The 16,572-nt window shown below is 46.2% G+C and overlaps 1 protein-coding gene across 3 annotated transcripts in view; it reads left to right on the top strand.

Moving 5' to 3' along the window:
• LOC142214296 (NACHT, LRR and PYD domains-containing protein 12-like) overlaps positions 1–16,572 on the top strand; it is a 398,233-nt gene that overhangs the window by 246,655 nt on the left and 135,006 nt on the right. For 2 of the 3 annotated variants that reach the window (XM_075283206.1, XM_075283205.1), the window contains exon 2: positions 5,697–5,875. The exons of the other annotated variant lie outside the window; for it this stretch is intronic. In XM_075283206.1, the coding sequence (XP_075139307.1) occupies positions 5,725–5,875 (151 nt within the window). In that variant the 5' untranslated portion in view covers positions 5,697–5,724. The remainder of the gene's footprint in view (positions 1–5,696; positions 5,876–16,572) is intronic. 3 annotated transcript variants of the gene reach the window in all.

The following is a 16,572-nucleotide window of genomic DNA, read 5'->3' as shown; positions in this document are numbered from 1 at the left end:
TTCATGACCTCACCATCTCTGCCCCCAGATTCATGTCCCCACATCTCTTCCCCAAGATTCATGTCCCCCATCTCTGCCCCCAGATTCATGTCCCCCATCTCTTCCCCCAGATTCATGTCCTCACCATCTCTGCCCCCAGATTCATGTCCCCACATCTCTTCCCCAAGATTCATGTCCCCCATCTCTGCCCCCAGATTCATGTCCCCCATCTCTTCCCCCAGATTCATGTCCTCTCCATCTCTGTCCCCAGATTCATGTCCCCACATCTCTGCCCCAGATTCATGTCCTCTCCATCTCTGCCCCCAGATTCATGTCCCCACATCTCTGCCCCCAGATTCAAGTCTCCCCATCTCTGCCCCCAGATTCATGTCCCTCCATCTCTGCCCCCAGATTCATGTCCCCTCCATCTCTGCCGCAAATTCATGTCCCTCCATCTCTGCCCCCAGATTCATGTCCCCTCCATCTCTGCCCCCAGATTCATGTCCCCTCCATCTCTGCCCCCAGATTCATGTCCCTCCATCTCTACCCCCAGATTCATGTCCCCCTATCTCTGCCCCCAGATTCATGTCCCCCATCTCTGCCCCAGATTCATGTCCCCTCCATCTCTGCCCCCAGATTCATGTCCCTCCATCTCTGCCCCCAGATTAATTTCCCTCCATCTCTGCCCCCAGATTCATGTCCCCCCATCTCTGCCCTCAGATTCATGTCCCCACATCTCTGCCCGAGATTCATGTCCCCCCATCTCTGCCCCAGATTCATGTCCCTCCATTTCTGCCCCCAGATTCATGTCCCCTCCATCTCTGCCCCCTGATTCATGTCCCCTCCATCTCTGCCCCAGATTCATGTCCCCCATCTCTGCCCCCAGATTCATGTCCCCCCATCTCTGCCCCAGATTCATGCCCCTCCATCTCTGCCCCAAGATTCATGTCCCCTCCATCTCTGCCCCCAGTTTCATGTCCCCGCCATCTCTGCCCCCAGATTCATGTCCCCTCCATCTCTGCCCCCTGATTCATGTCCCCTCCATCTCTGCCCCCAGATTCATGTCCCCTCCATCTCTGCCCCCTGATTCATGTCCCCTCCATCTCTGCCCCCAGATTCATGTCCCTCCATCTCTGCCCCAGATTCATGTCCCCCATCTCTGCCCCAGATTCATGTCCCTCCATCTCTGCCCCAAGATTCATGTCCTCTCCATCTCTGCCCCCAGATTCATGTCCTCACATCTCTGCCCCAGATTCATGTCCTCTCCATCTCTGCCCCCAGATTCATGTCCCCCCATTTCCCCCCCAGATTCATGTCCCCCCATTTCTGCCCCCAGATTCATGTCCCTCCATCTCTGCCCCCAGATTCATGTCCCCTCCATCTCTGCCCCCAGATTCATGCCCCTCCATCTCTGCCCCAAGATTCATGTCCCCTCCATCTCTGCCCCCAGTTTCATGTCCCCGCCATCTCTGCCCCCAGATTCATGTCCCCTCCATCTCTGCCCCCTGATTCATGTCCCCTCCATCTCTGCCCCCAGATTCATGTCCCCTCCATCTCTGCCCCCTGATTCATGTCCCCTCCATCTCTGCCCCCAGATTCATGTCCCTCCATCTCTGCCCCAGACTCATGTCCCCCATCTCTGCCCCAGATTCATGTCCCTCCGTCTCTGCCCCAAGATTCATGTCCTCTCCATCTCTGCCCCCAGATTCATGTCCTCACATCTCTGCCCCAGATTCATGTCCTCTCCATCTCTGCCCCCAGATTCATGTCCCCCCATTTCCCCCCCAGATTCATGTCCCCCCATTTCTGCCCCCAGATTCATGTCCCTCCATCTCTGCCCCCAGATTCATGTCCCCTCCATCTCTGCCCCCAGATTCATGTCCCCTCCATCTCTGCCCCCAGATTCATGTCCCCTCCATCTCTGCCCCCTGATTCATGTCCCCCCATCTCTGCCCCCAGATTCATGTCCCTCCATCTCTACCCCCAGATTCATGTCCCCCTATCTCTGCCCCCAGATTCATGTCCCCCCATCTCTGCCCCAGATTCATGTCCCTCCATCTCTGCCCCCAAGTTCATGTCCCCTCCATCTCTGCCCCAAGATTCATGTCCCCCCATCTCTGCCCCAGATTAATTTCCCTCCATCTCTGCCCCCAGATTCATGTCCCCCCATCTCTGCCCTCAGATTCATGTCCCCACATCTCTGCCCCAGATTCATGTCCTCTCCATCTCTGCCCCCAGATTCATGTTCCCCCCATCTCTGCCCCAGATTCATGTCCCTCCATCTCTGCCCCAAGATTCATGTCCCCTCCATCTCTGCCCCCAGTTTCATGTCCCCCCATCTCTGCCCCCAGTTTCATGTCCCACCATCTCTGCCCCCAGATTCATGTCCCTCCATCTCTGCCCCAAGATTCATGCCCCCACATCTCTGCCCCAGATTCATGTCCCTTCCATCTCTGCCCCCAGATTCATGTCCCCTCCATCTCTGCCCCCAGATTCATGTCCCCATATCTCTGCCCCAGATTCATGTCCCCACATCTCTGCCCCCAGATTCATGTCCCCTCCATCTCTGCCCCCTGATTCATGTCCCTCCATCTCTGCCCCCAGATTCATGTCCCCTACATCTTTGCCCCCAGATTCATGTCCCCACATCTCTTCCCCAAGATTCATGTCCCACATCTCTGCCCCCAGATTCATGTCCCCCATCTCTTCCCCCAGATTCATGTCCCCTCCATCTCTGCCCCAGATTCATGTCCCTCCATCTCTGCCCCCAGATTCATGTCCCATCCATCTCTGCCCCCTGATTCATGTCCCCACATCTCTGCCCCAGATTCATGTCCCTCCATCTCTGCCCCCAAGTTCATGTCCCCTCCATCTCTACCCCCAGATTCATGTCCCTCCATCTCTGCCCCAGATTCATGTCCCTCCATCTCTGCCCCCAAGTTCATGTCCCCTCCATCTCTGCCCCCAGATTCATGTCCCTCCATCTCTGCCCCAGATTAATTTCCCTCCATCTCTTCCCCCAGATTCATGTCCCCCCATCTCTGCCCTCAGATTCATGTCCCCACATCTCTGCCCCAGATTCAAGTCCTCTCCATCTCTGCCCCCAGATTCATGTTCCCCCCATCTCTGCCCCCAGATTCATATCCCCCCCATCTATGCCCCCAGATTCATGTCCCCCCATCTCTGCCCCAGATTCATGTCCCTCCATTTCTGCCCCCAGATTCATGTCCCCTCCATCTCTGCCCCCTGATTCATGTCCCCTCCATCTCTGCCCCCAGATTCATGTCCCTCCATCTCTGCCCCAGATTCATGTCCCCCCATCTCTGCCCCAGATTCATGTCCCTCCATCTCTGCCCCAAGATTCATGTCCTCTCCATCTCTGCCCCAGATTCATGTCTCCACATCTCTGCCCCCAGATTCATGTCCCCCATCTCTTCCCCCAGATTCATGTTCCCCTATCTCTGCCCCCAGATTCATGTCCCCCTATCTCTGCCCCCAGATTCATGTCCCCCTATCTCTGCCCCCAGATTCATGTCCCCCCATCTCTGCCCCAGATTCATGTCCCTCCATCTCTGCCCCCAAGTTCATGTCCCCTCCATCTCTGCCCCCAGATTCATGTCCCTCCATCTCTGCCCCAGATTAATTTCCCTCCATCTCTGCCCCCAGATTCATGTCCCCCCATCTCTGCCCTTAGATTCATGTCCCCACATCTCTGCCCCAGATTCATGTCCTCTCCATCTCTGCCCCCAGATTCATGTTCCCCCCATCTCTGCCCCCAGATTCATGTCCCCCCCATCTCTGCCCCCAGATTCATGTCCCCCCATCCTTGCCCCAGATTCATGTCCCTCCATTTCTGCCCCCAGATTCATGTCCCCTCCATCTCTGCCCCCTGATTCATGTCCCCTCCATCTCTGCCCCCAGATTCATGTCCATACATCTCTGCCCCAGATTCATGTCCCCCATCTCTGCCCCCAGATTCATGTCCCCTCATCTCTGCCCCAGATTCATGTCCCTCCATCTCTGCCCCAAGATTCATGTCCCCTCCATCTCTGCCCCCAGTTTCATGTCCCCCATCTCTGCCCCCAGTTTCATGTCCCCTCATCTCTTCCCCCAGATTCATGTCCCTCCATCTCTGCCCCCAGATTCATGCCCCCACATCTCTGCCCCAGATTCATGTCCCTTCCATCTCTGCCCCCAGATTCATGTCCCCTCCATCTCTGCCCCCAGATTCATGTCCCCATATCTCTGCCCCAGATTCATGTCCCCACATCTCTGCCCCCAGATTCATGTCCCCTCCATCTCTGCCCCCTGATTCATGTCCCTCCATCTCTGCCCCCAGATTCATGTCCCCTCCATCTTTGCCCCCAGATTCATGTCCCCACATCTCTGCCCCCAGTTTCATGTCCCCCATCTCTGCCCCCAGATTCATGTCCCTCCATCTCTGCCCCAGATTCATTTCCCCACATCTCTGCCCCAGATTCATGTCCCTTCCATCTCTGCCCCCAGATTCATGTTCCCTCCATCTCTGCCCCCAGATTCATGTCCCCACATCTCTGCCCCAGATTCATGTCCCCACATGTCTGCCCCCAGATTCATGTCCCTTTATCTCTGCCCCCTGATTCATGTCCTCTCCATCTCTGCCCCCAGATTCATGTCTTCACATTTCTGCCCCCAGATTCATGTCCCCACATCTCTGCCCCCAGATTCATGTCCCTCCATCTCTGCCCCCAGATTCATGTCCCTTCCATCGCTGCCCCAAGTGTCATGCTGTCCCCTCCTTCATCTGCCCCCAGTTTCATGTTCCACCTCAGTGTACACATTACACTTACCTTCTCCTCGCTCTCCCACCGCTCTCTCCGCGCCGTAAGATTAGATATACACGTCTGCACACAGTTTCACTTATCGGAGAATTAGATATGCGCCTCTTCACATAATACCACACGGGGAGGATTAGATACACGCATCTGCACACAGTACCACACGCCAGGGGATTAGATATGTGCATCTGCGCACAGTACCACACCAACAAGGATTAGATACTTGCCTCTAAACACAATACTACATGGGGAAGGATTAGATACAGCTTTACTCCAGGTATCCATAACAACTGATCACAGGTTTTTCACTGACATCCAAAATGAGATAGACATAATCACATGACGCTTATGGACATACACACAAACCACATATAAAATACATCAATGCAAAATTGGACAATTTGTACAAACATAAAATGTAATATACCTGTGCGAAGCCGCGTCCTCCCTCTAGTTATAGATAAATCCTCTGAACTGTTCAGTAAACTGGTCTAAGAAAAATCTGAAACAAAGAACTACAATTAATATCCGACCTGTAAATCTAACGACTCCCCCATTGATAATATTCCCAGGAGCCCCCTCCATATTGCTTACATGCTCAGACAATCGTTGTCACCTGCTCCGCTATTGATTCCCAACTATTTCCTGCTGCAACAGGACAGGTACTGGAAGTAGAGAGCAGTCGGGCCCTGTCCGAGCAGTGAGGGCGGCAGATGGTCTGAGGAGGATAAGCAGCCCAATGACAGCCAGTTTTATACAGTTATAATGAGGACATGGAGATTTCCAAAAAATAAAAATGGTTACAAACAATTATGTAGAAACTCTTCTTCAGCCTTAAGAGTTAAAGATTTTTTTATTTTATTTCCTTAATGTAATGAAGATATTTCATTTTTCCTGCAGATATTGAAATATTTTCCCAGGCTCAGAAATGGATAATAAAACTTCCAGAGATGGTCAGGATCCCTCCAGAGATGGTCAGGATTCCTCCAGTGATGGTCAGGATCCCTCCAGAGATGGTCAGGATTCCTCCAGTGATGGTCAGGATCCCTCCAGAGATGGTCAGGATTCCTCCAGGGATGGTAAGGATTCCTTTAAAGTTGGTCAAGATTCACCTAGAAATAAAAAGGATTCCTTCAGCAGTAATAAGGATTGCCCCAGAGGTAATCAGGACTCCTGAGATTATAAGGATTCTTCCAGAGTTGATGAGGATTCTTCCAGATATGATAAGGAAGTTTCCTCTTGCTCCCTCTTACAACACTCTTAGTCCCCGTTCCCACAGAGTAACGCGGTGCTCACTCTGACATTTAAACACGTGTCAGAGTGAAAACAAAACACAATCCCATTGACTTCAATGGGATCCGACTTACTCGCGTAACACATTGAAATCAATTGGAGGCTTTTTAACCCATTGATTTCAATGTGTTACGCATGTAAGGCGGAACGCATTGAAGTCAATGGGATTCTGTTTTGAAGCACTCACTCTGACACGTGTTTACATGTCAGAATGAGCGCCACATTATTCCGTGGGAACGAGGCCTTAATGATATTAAACCCTGATCAGCCATAACATTAAACTCACCTGCCTTATATTGAGCAGTTTTCCCTCACACCATCAATATACGTCTGACCCACTGAGGCCTGGACTCCACAAGACTACTACAGGTGTCCTGTCATATCTGGCAGTCAGACATTAGCAGCAGATCCTGTGAGTCCATTTGTGACCATTTTTGCAGTGTGACCGGACGCTGTTTAGACATCTCTCACCTGATCTGACAGTACAGACCACAGTCAGCTTGGTGCTGTCTATACTGGAATATGAAGGGTTGTCACCCTTTAATAGACATCTGGACTTTGCTGCTGAGTATCCCCAGGTCACTTCAGAAAAGTTACTGACTTGGGGAGAGAAAGTGGATGATGAAGAGAAGCCAGGTAGGAAGGTGACTAGGAGATGCACTACAAATCCCAGGTGTCACATCTAAAAGTGAAGGCAGTGATCAATAATAGCCCGAGTATGGACAAATACTAGTATCAGACACAGAATCTAGAGGTCACGGCAGGAAATAGTCAGGGCTCAGGCTCAGGATCACTACAAATATCAGATAGTTGGCAGGTCCTGGATCTGAGGCCCCTGAATCCTCAAAATATAACAGTCTCTATAATCTATAGTCTCTATAATCCCGCCAGGAACAACATCTGCAAGGACTTTGTATGTTCTTCCCATGTTTGCATGGATTTCCTCCCATTCTACAAAAAATACAAGAATAACAAGTAACTATCATGAACTAGAGAGATCTCCACCAAGGAGACCAAATTTTGAGGTACGTATCATGTGATCTCTCCTTCCAACTGATCAGTGGTATTAATTAGAGATGAGCAGGTGGCAAACTCACTAAAAATTCAATTCCCCTCCCACCTTCCCTGGTGCGTTTTTTTTGCACCAATAACTGCACAGGGGAGGTGGGACAGGAAATACGACAATGTAGGCAGTGAAAAAAAAATCGGAAAAAGGAATTGGCGGCCGGAAACAGATAACCTCCAATTTAGACGAATGGTGGATTTACCATTCGACTAATATGAGACTGAACTATATGAATGTGAGACAGGGACAGATGTACAGGCAGGGTTAGCTAGGGATTACCTTTATGTAGGGGGGAATGTCACTCACCCAGCTCTTTGGGGCTCTATCTTGTGGGGATCCCTGTCAGCTTGCGATATGCTCAAGCTGACTTTTTCCCATAGGAATGCATTGGCCAGTGTTGATTGGCCGAATGCCCGTACACTGGCCAATCAACACTGGTCAATGCATTTCTATAGTGAGCTATAGCAGAGCCCGTGTGGTTAGCCCGGCTACTCCGGACAGATGAAAGAGCTCTGCACTACACCCAACCATCCCTCCAGCTACTCCTCCTGAACTAACACGACTAGCTCAGCTTCGCTATTCCTTAGTGGTACTGACACGCTCAGCTATTCCTTAGTGTAATAGCCGATCTGAGCGTGTTAGTAGTACTAAGGAATAGCCCAGCTGAGCGTGTTAGTACTACAAACCCCAACCCCCCCAACCCCAACCCCCCCCCCCATGTCCGCTTACCTGCAGCTCCCTGTTCTTGGTCCACTTCGGCCCATGGTCCGGGTTTCAGAGCGCCCTGCCCCCCTCTCCCCGACTAGTATTATAGAGAAGGCGGGGCTTAGGAGAGTGTGAGCGGGTACTGGGCGTGGAGACTCCTCATCCATAAAGGTCCAGTCCACCGGGTGGCCTGGGCTATATCGATAGCATGAACGGATAGTATTATCTTTTCCCTCCCTTCCTTTTACAAAACCAGATTGTTCGCAATGGAGGAGTTTGGGCATGACATCTCTCAAACGCAAAGCAAGCAACTTCGCCCAAATTTTTAAATCATTACTTAACAGCAATATAGGCCTATAGTTACTACAGGATGTTGGATCTCTACCTTCTTTATGGATTAGAGTTATGTGGGCTTCTTGTGTTTGTTTTTGCATAGATTGACCTTCTAATAGAGCATTACAGAATCGGGTAAGAGGCGAAAGAAGCTGGGCTTGGAAAGTGTTATAATAAAGTATCGGTAGCCCGTCAGGGCCGGGGCTTTTGCCTGCTGGCAAACTTCGAATAGTCTTCCTGATCTCCTCTTCAGTAATTGGGGAAAGAAGGGAAGAACACTCTTCCTCAGTCAGTTTTGGAAGGATCAGGGGATCTAAGAACTCCCGGGTTTTTTGCTGTTTGTCTAGTGAGGGCGTTGGAGACTCCTCTTGGCTCAAATTATATAAAGCAGAGTAATAAGAATGAAAAGATTTCACTATATTCTCAGTATCACAGCCTAGTGATCCAGAGGCATTCTTAATTGAAGCTATGTAAGACTTCGCTCTTTCCTTTCTTAGCATAGCCGACATGAGTTTGCCCCCTTTATTACCATGTGAATATAGTTTCACTTTAGAATAAAGGAGTTGTTTAGCTGAAGACTGGTTTAGAGCTGCTTTTAGTTTTTCTTGTAAAGCTATTAAATCTGCATGAGAAGCAATAGAGGATGAGCGGTAAGTAGAATTTGATCGAATGTTGTGTACCCCTAAAACGAGCATTTCCCCCCATAGACTATAATGGGGTTCGAAACCCAGTCGAACAGTGTGCGGCAACAGAGTATGACTGGTAACAGAGTACACCTGTTGATTTAATTTAGCTGGCAGTGACTTCAACTGTCAGACAGTATTCACACTTAGGTGTTAGCAGTCAGTAGCCCAGTGGGCTCCGTAGGGTTTTTTTTTTTTTTTTTTTTTTAATAAACCCTGCTGACCATAACATCACTAGAGATGAGCGAACACTAAAATGTTCGGGGTTAGACACACACTGTTCGACTGTTTAACGGGTTTCGAACCCATTATATTCTATGGGGGGAAATGCTTGTTTCAGGGGTACGCAACATTTGATCAAATTCTACTTACCAAGTCCATGAGTGAGGGTCGGGCTGGATTCTTCTCCCTGCGCAGCCTTCCCGCGTCCTCTTCTGGCCTTGAATACACTCTGCTAGGCATCGGGCCTGGGAAGAGCCGACTGCGCATGCCTGCACTGCAAGCGGACATGCGCAGTCAGCTCTGCCCAGGCCGGATGCCTAGCAGAGTGAATTCAGAGCCAGAAGAGGACGCGGGGACGCTGCGCAGGGAGAAGACTTCTAAAGGTAAGAGAAGAACCAGCATTGATTGGCAATTTATAGCATTCTGCCAATCAACGCTGGTTCTGCATCGAATCTTAACTTCGAACAGCTAGTAGTACTCGATCGAGTACGAGTATTTCAAATACCGTAGTATTCGATCGAATACCTACTCGATTGAGTACTACTCGCTCATCTCTAACTATCACATTAGAATAAGGATACAGCTAACATATGTCTAAAAACCAATATACCACTGAAGTAGAAAAGGATAAGGGCATATCCAGCCTGCACTTAAAGGAAAGTTAGGTAAAAAGTCACGTAATCTTTTGCAAAAAACGAAAGATATACCTCCAGTGTCCACGAACAAATTCAGGTATATAGTAGCTCATAGTAAGCCCTGTTTATTTTTCAAGATATTTTTACTTGACTTCGGCGGGCAATGTTTCAGAGTCGAAGATCCCAAATCCAGAGGAGGAAGTTGGGGTGGCAAATCCAGGCCACCGGATGGATGCCATGACTTAATCTCCAGAGGTTCCATATCCAATAGTGTCCAGACTTGTGGGAGATCGGCAGGAGTATGTACAGTGATGCGTTTAGTTCCATGCAATATAGCCAAACCAAACGGATATAACCAAGCATATTTGATGTCTCTAGAGCGAAGCTCTTCAAGTAGGGGTCTCAATATTCTTCTCTTTTCCAAAATTGATGGCGCCACATCCTGAAAAATGGAAATCTCATGTCTATCTATCTCTATACACTCCTTGCCCCTGGCTGCAGTCAAAATAGCATTAGTGTCAACATATGACAGGAGGCCACAGATAACATCACGGGGAGGTTCACCTTGACAGGGTTTTGGTCGAACCGCCCTGTGAATCCTTTCTATCACTATTTTTTCAGCTCGTTCAGAGCCAAGGAGATCTGAAAAAAGAGACATCGCCATCTGGCAGAGAGATTCTGTAGTGACTGTCTCAGGTAAATCTTTAAATCTAATATTGCGCTTTCTGTTCCTATTTTCCTGATCTTCAATAAGCGATATTGATTTATCCAGTAAATCGCTATGGTATCTAAGATGATCTAAGATCATTCACAGAGTCAGCATGCGATTGCACAGACGTATATGCTTCTTCCAAGGCACTCAGCCTAAGGCCTGCCGATAACATGTCCGCCCGTATTTCCTTCAGTTCCAAAAGAATAGGTGATAATGTACTGGCTTTTTTTGAAAATAGGTTTTTTGAAAAAAGGAACGAGTAAGCAGTACTGCACCTTCATCTGTCGGAGCACCCTCCGTCTCACTCTCTCCATCAGAGTCTCCTGTGAGGGCTTGTGTGACTGAGGATGTCGGCACCATCTTGGGAGAAGGCCTGGGTGAAACAGAGGTCTTCTTCCTTGCAAAAGGCTGTAAGTCTCAATGCATTTTTAGGGCCTTAGGTGTGCTCGGGGGGTCCTGGGATCCATCTCTGCCGGTTCTCACTACTTTGGCAACTGTTGACCGCTGGTACGGCAGCTTTCTGGTTCACGCTGATCGGAGCTTTACTGAGATGCGTCCGCCATCTTACGCGGTCAGGCTCCGCTCCCCTATTTTGTTTCAACTGATGTTTTCAGGAAGAAAATTTGCACTAATATTTTCATCCATGCCACACGTTCACACTACCACACTACTAGAAGGTTAAAAGAGCCATTCCAATTGTTGAATTTCTACGTGTCAAACAGTATCTGCTACTTACTACACATTTCCAGGAAAGAGGTTACAGTAGAAAATCCATTAACAATGGTAATTTTTGCACCAAGAAAGCATCATGTGAATTCCCTTTTGGTAAGTCACAACCCTAACATTATGAGACAACAGAAAGATCTTGCTTGATTAAAATGTAACTTCAGCTGGAGCTCCCAGAGAGAAGGAAGGGAAGGTTTATTCCCTTCCCTGCCTTCTCGATCGCTGTGTATACAGCACTCAATGAGCGCTGTATATACAGCTATGGGCGCCGCCATGATGGGACCACCCTCTGACCTGGTGGTCACATGATCTGCTGGGCTGAGTGTACCAACAAGAGCTGCTGAGTTTTACAGGACCCAGATCAGCTCTGTAAGTCTAAAGAACAGCGTACAGGAGGCTGTATATTCCTCCTGCAACTGGGGATAAATGTACCAGTCCCAGTTGCAGGGGAAATCAGCCTCCAGTACAAAAAAAAAAGTGATCAGATGTCCCCAAAGGTCTATTATGACCTTATGGGGACACCATCTGAAAAAAACAAATAAACAAATAAATAAATGAAGTTTAAAAAAAAGTGTAAATAAAATAATTAAACAAGTAAATTAAACAATACATCAATAAAACACTGATATTAAAGGTTATAGCCCCACCCCCCGACAACACCATATAAAATAAAAATTGTCATAACGGAAAGGAAACACTATTTTATAAAGTTTTTCAGTAGCACTTTGTGTTATTAAATTTAAAAAAAAAGAAAAGTGAAAACCAGACACAATTTCCCTCCTATTATGTTTATATTTTCCTGGATAAAAAAAAAAAAAAACAATTAAAAAACATACAAAAATAAAGACAAGATAAAAATAAAGCCCTATGTGTCCCTGAAAAAAGACCATCTAAACCATCTAAAATCCATATTTTCAGACCCCCCTCTCCTATGATATAGACAGCCACCAAACCTCAGGAATATGATTATTAGCAGCTCACTGTCACCTCCAACTAACACAGGAACATTTCCATGTGGACAGAAGAGGTACAAAACCTGTCCTCACATACTGACTACGGATAAAATAAAGATCCCGAACTCTGATCGACACTTCAAGATCCCAAGTAACTTCACCTGCCGCCACCTAATGTGGTGTATTTGATATTGTGTACTAAGTGTCCTGAGGGCCTGTATGTAGGTGAGACAGGACAGTCACTTAGGATGAGGATGAACTCACACAGACTTATGATTAGAGAGCAGAGACTGGACCTCCCTGTGCCAAAACACTTCTGCAATGAAAATCATAATATGACCAAAGATATGAAGATCCTGATACTAAGAGGAAATTTCAAGAGCAGAAAAGATCGCCTCATATGGGAGGTTAAACTTATGGTGACCCTCAACACTCTCCAAAGGGGATTAAACCAGGCCCAGGGTTTTATGGCCTTTTACAACCACTAAACAACACGTCACTGATCAAAGAAGCTACTAACCCAGAGAACTTTCCTGTTAACTGATATATATGTTGTTTTACTGTTTATTTACATGTTCTGTTTTCCATCTATTTTGCATCTAACACTCCATTTCTCTGTATATATATGCCTACCTTCAGAAATTGTGTTATACCATCCTGATGAAGGGACCTCTATAGAGTCCCGAAAGCTCGATATGTCATCAAAAAAATTTTTAAGTTAAAAGAGGTATCAACTACTGAGGACTTCTCTCAAAAAATTTCTTTCACCCGAAAAAAAAAGACATAAAAATTAGTTGTTTGAGACATGAGAAAAATGTTACTGCCCTCAAAACCGGACATACAAAAAAAACCTAAAATGTGTATGGTCCTGGACCACAAATTGGCCCGGTACTGAAGTGGTTAAAATATATATATTGTATACCTCTCACTACCTGTTTCTCTCTCCTAAGATTATGTTATATGTGTACATTGCTTATTACTACTTTAGGTTATTTATACAGTCCTATGAAAAAGTTTGGGCACCCCTATTAATCTTAATCATTTTTAGTTCTAAATATTTTGGTGTTTGCAGCAGCCATTTCAGTTTGATATATCTAATAACTGATGGACACAGTAATATTTCAGGATTGAAATGAGGTTTATTGTACTAACAGAAAATGTGCAATATGCATTAAACCAAAATTTGACCGGTGCAAAAGTATGGGCACCTCAACAGAAAAGTGACATTAATATTTAGTAGATCCTCCTTTTGCAAAGATAACAGCCTCTAGTCGCTTCCTGTAGCTTTTAATCAGTTCCTGGATCCTGGATAAAGGTATTTTGGACAAACAATTCAAGTTCAGTTAAGTTAGATGGTCGCCGAGCATGGACAGCCCGCTTCAAATCATCCCACAGATGTTCAATGATATTCAGGTCTGGGGACTGGGATGGCCATTCCAGAACATTGTAATTGTTCCTCTGCATGAATGCCTGAGGATTTGGAGCAGTGTTTTGGATCATTGTCTTGCTGAAATATCCATCCCCGGCGTAACTTCAACTTCGTCACTGATTCTTGAACATTATTCTCAAGAATCTGCTGATACTGAGTGGAATCCATGCGACTCTCAACTTTAACAAGATTCCCGATGCCGGCATTGGCCACACAGCCCCAAAGCATGATGGAACCTCCACCAAATTTTACAGTGGGTAGCATGTGTTTTTCTTGGAATGCTGTTTCTTTTTGGACGCCATGCATAACGCCTTTTTTTATAACCAAACAACTCAATTTTTGTTTCCAAAATGAAGCTGCCTTGTCCAAATGTGCTTTTTCATACCTCAGGCAACTCTATTTGTGGCGTACGTGCAGAAACGGCTTCTTTCTCATCACTCTCCCATACAGCTTCTATTTGTGCAAAGTGCGCTGTATAGTTGACCGATGCACAGTGACACCATCTGCAGCAAGATGATGCTGCAGCTCTTTGGAGGTGGTCTGTGGATTGTCCTTGACTGTTCTCACCATTCTTCTTCTCTGCCTTTCTGATATTTTTCTTGGCCTGCCACTTCTGGGCTTAACAAGAACTGTCCCTGTGGTCTTCCATTTCCTTACTATGTTCCTCACAGTGGAAACTGACAGGTTAAATCTCTGAGACAACTTTTTGTATCCTTCCCCTGAACAACTATGTTGAACAATCTTTGTTTTCAGATCATTTGAGAGTTGTTTTGAGTAGCCCATGATGCCACTCTTCAGAGGAGATTCAAATAGGAGATCAACTTGCAATTGGCCACCTTAAATACCTTTTCTTATGATTGGATACATCTGGCTATGAAGTTCAAAGCTCACTGAGGTTACAAAACCAATTTTGTGCTTCAGTAAGTCAGTAAAAAGTAGTTAGGGGAATTCAAATCAATAAAATGATAAGGGTGCCCATACTTTTGCACCGGTCAAATTTTGGTTTAATGCATATTGCACATTTTCTGTTAGTACAATAAACCTCATTTCAATCCTGAAATATTACTGTGTCCATCAGTTATTAGATATATCAAACTGAAATGGCTGTTGCAAACACCAAAATATTTAGAACTAAAAATGATTAAGATTAATAGGGGTGCCCAAACTTTTTCATAGGACTGTATGTATATACCACCTTCTTGTATACCAGGTTTCTACAACCCCTGGCAAAAATTCTGGAATCACCAGTCCCTGAGGATGTTCCTTCAGTTGTTTAATTTTGTAGAAAAAAAAGCAGATCACAGCCATGAAAATAAACTAAAGGCATTTCATATGGCAACTTTCTGGCTTTAAGAAACACAAAAAGAAATCCAGAAAAATAATTGTGGTCACCGGTAACAGTTGAATTTTTAGAACAAGCACCGGGAATAAATTATGGAATCACTCAATTCTGAGGAAAAAAATTATGGAATCATGAAAAACGAACAAAATAACCCTCCAACACATCACTAGGACTTTGTTGCACCACCTCTGGCTTTTATAACTGCTTACAGTCTCTGAGGCATTGACTTCATGAGTGATAAACAGAACTCTTCAAAGATGGGATTTACAAACAGAAAAGCTAAAAGAAAGCCATCACTAACACCCAAACAGAAAAAAAAAAAAAAAAAAACAAGGCTACAATGGGCTATTGGAAAGGCAATCGTGGACTGTGAATGAAAGTCATATTCAGTGATGATGTGCAAAAAGAAAGAGACATGGCCCACACATCCCAGTCTTATACATTGATCTAGTCCTTCTCCGCAAACTCTACAATACTGAACATGAGGTTCTTAGTAGAGATGAGTGAGTAGTGAAATATTCAATATTCGATATTCATTTTGAGTAGACCCTCAATATTCGACTATTCGGCTGAATATCGAATCCCATTATAGTCTATGGGGAAAAAAATGCTCGTTTTAGGGGAAACCACTATCCGACTAATGAGAGTCACCAAGTCCACAGTGACATCCCAAGAAATGATACCAACACCTCTGGAATGCAACTGGGACAGCAGGGGAAGCATGTCTGGGGGCATCTAAGAAGCCCAAGTCCCTGTATTACCCCACTGTCACAGCCTATCAAGTAGACACTTTCCAAACTCAATAGGACCTCTATGAAGTGGAAAAATACTTGGAAATCTTCTTTCCTCTACATTAGTATGGACAGAAACACAAATTTAAAGCTAAAGAAACATTAGCATGCACCCATTTAAATCACGTTGCCCATGACAACAACAGATGGAATAGGCAATGGGAAATCCAACAGCCCCCACCCTTAACTGTCATTGTTTATGTGTGTGTGTGATGTGGTGAGACCTCCAAAAATTACTTTTCAGGACCTTGGGCCCTCCCAAACTTAGCTTCAGGCCCTTGGGGTGAGTTGAGCCTTGTACCAGCAGAGTTTTAGGCCTTTAAAGTGAGTTGAGCCTTGGTGGAGCGGTCTTATAGTGCTTGTATCATCAAAAAAGTGAGTTGAGCCTTGCACAAGCAGAGTTTTAGGCCCTTTGGGTGAGTTGAGCCTTTAAACAGCAGAGTTTTAGTTATTGGCCCTTTGGGTGAATTGAGCCTTGCACCAGCAGTGTTTTTGGCATTTGGATGAGTTGAGCCTTTAACCAGCAGAGTATTAGGCCCTTGAGGTAAGTTGAGCCTTTAAAAAGCAGTGTTTTTGGCAATTTGGGTGAATTAAGCCTTTAAACAGCAGAGTTTTAGTTATTGACCCTTTGGGTGAATTGAGCCTTGCACCAGCAGTGTTTTTGGCCCTTGAGGTGAGTTGAGTCTTTAACCCCTTCCCGCCGATGGCACTTTTTGACTTCCTGACCAAGCTCGATTTTTCAAAACTGACGTATTACCGTATTTTTCGGACTATAAGACGCACCCAGGTTTTAGAGGAGGAAAATAGGGAAAAAAAATTTGGAAGCAAAAAATGGTAAAATATTTAATATATGGGAGTTGTAGTTTTGCAACAGCTGCAAGGCCAC

Source organism: Leptodactylus fuscus, chromosome 7 (genome assembly GCF_031893055.1).
Source record: "Leptodactylus fuscus isolate aLepFus1 chromosome 7, aLepFus1.hap2, whole genome shotgun sequence".
Taxonomy (NCBI): domain Eukaryota; kingdom Metazoa; phylum Chordata; class Amphibia; order Anura; family Leptodactylidae; genus Leptodactylus; species Leptodactylus fuscus.
The sequence above is the reverse complement of the archived record's forward strand: the minus strand, read 5'-3'. Positions and strand labels throughout refer to the sequence as shown.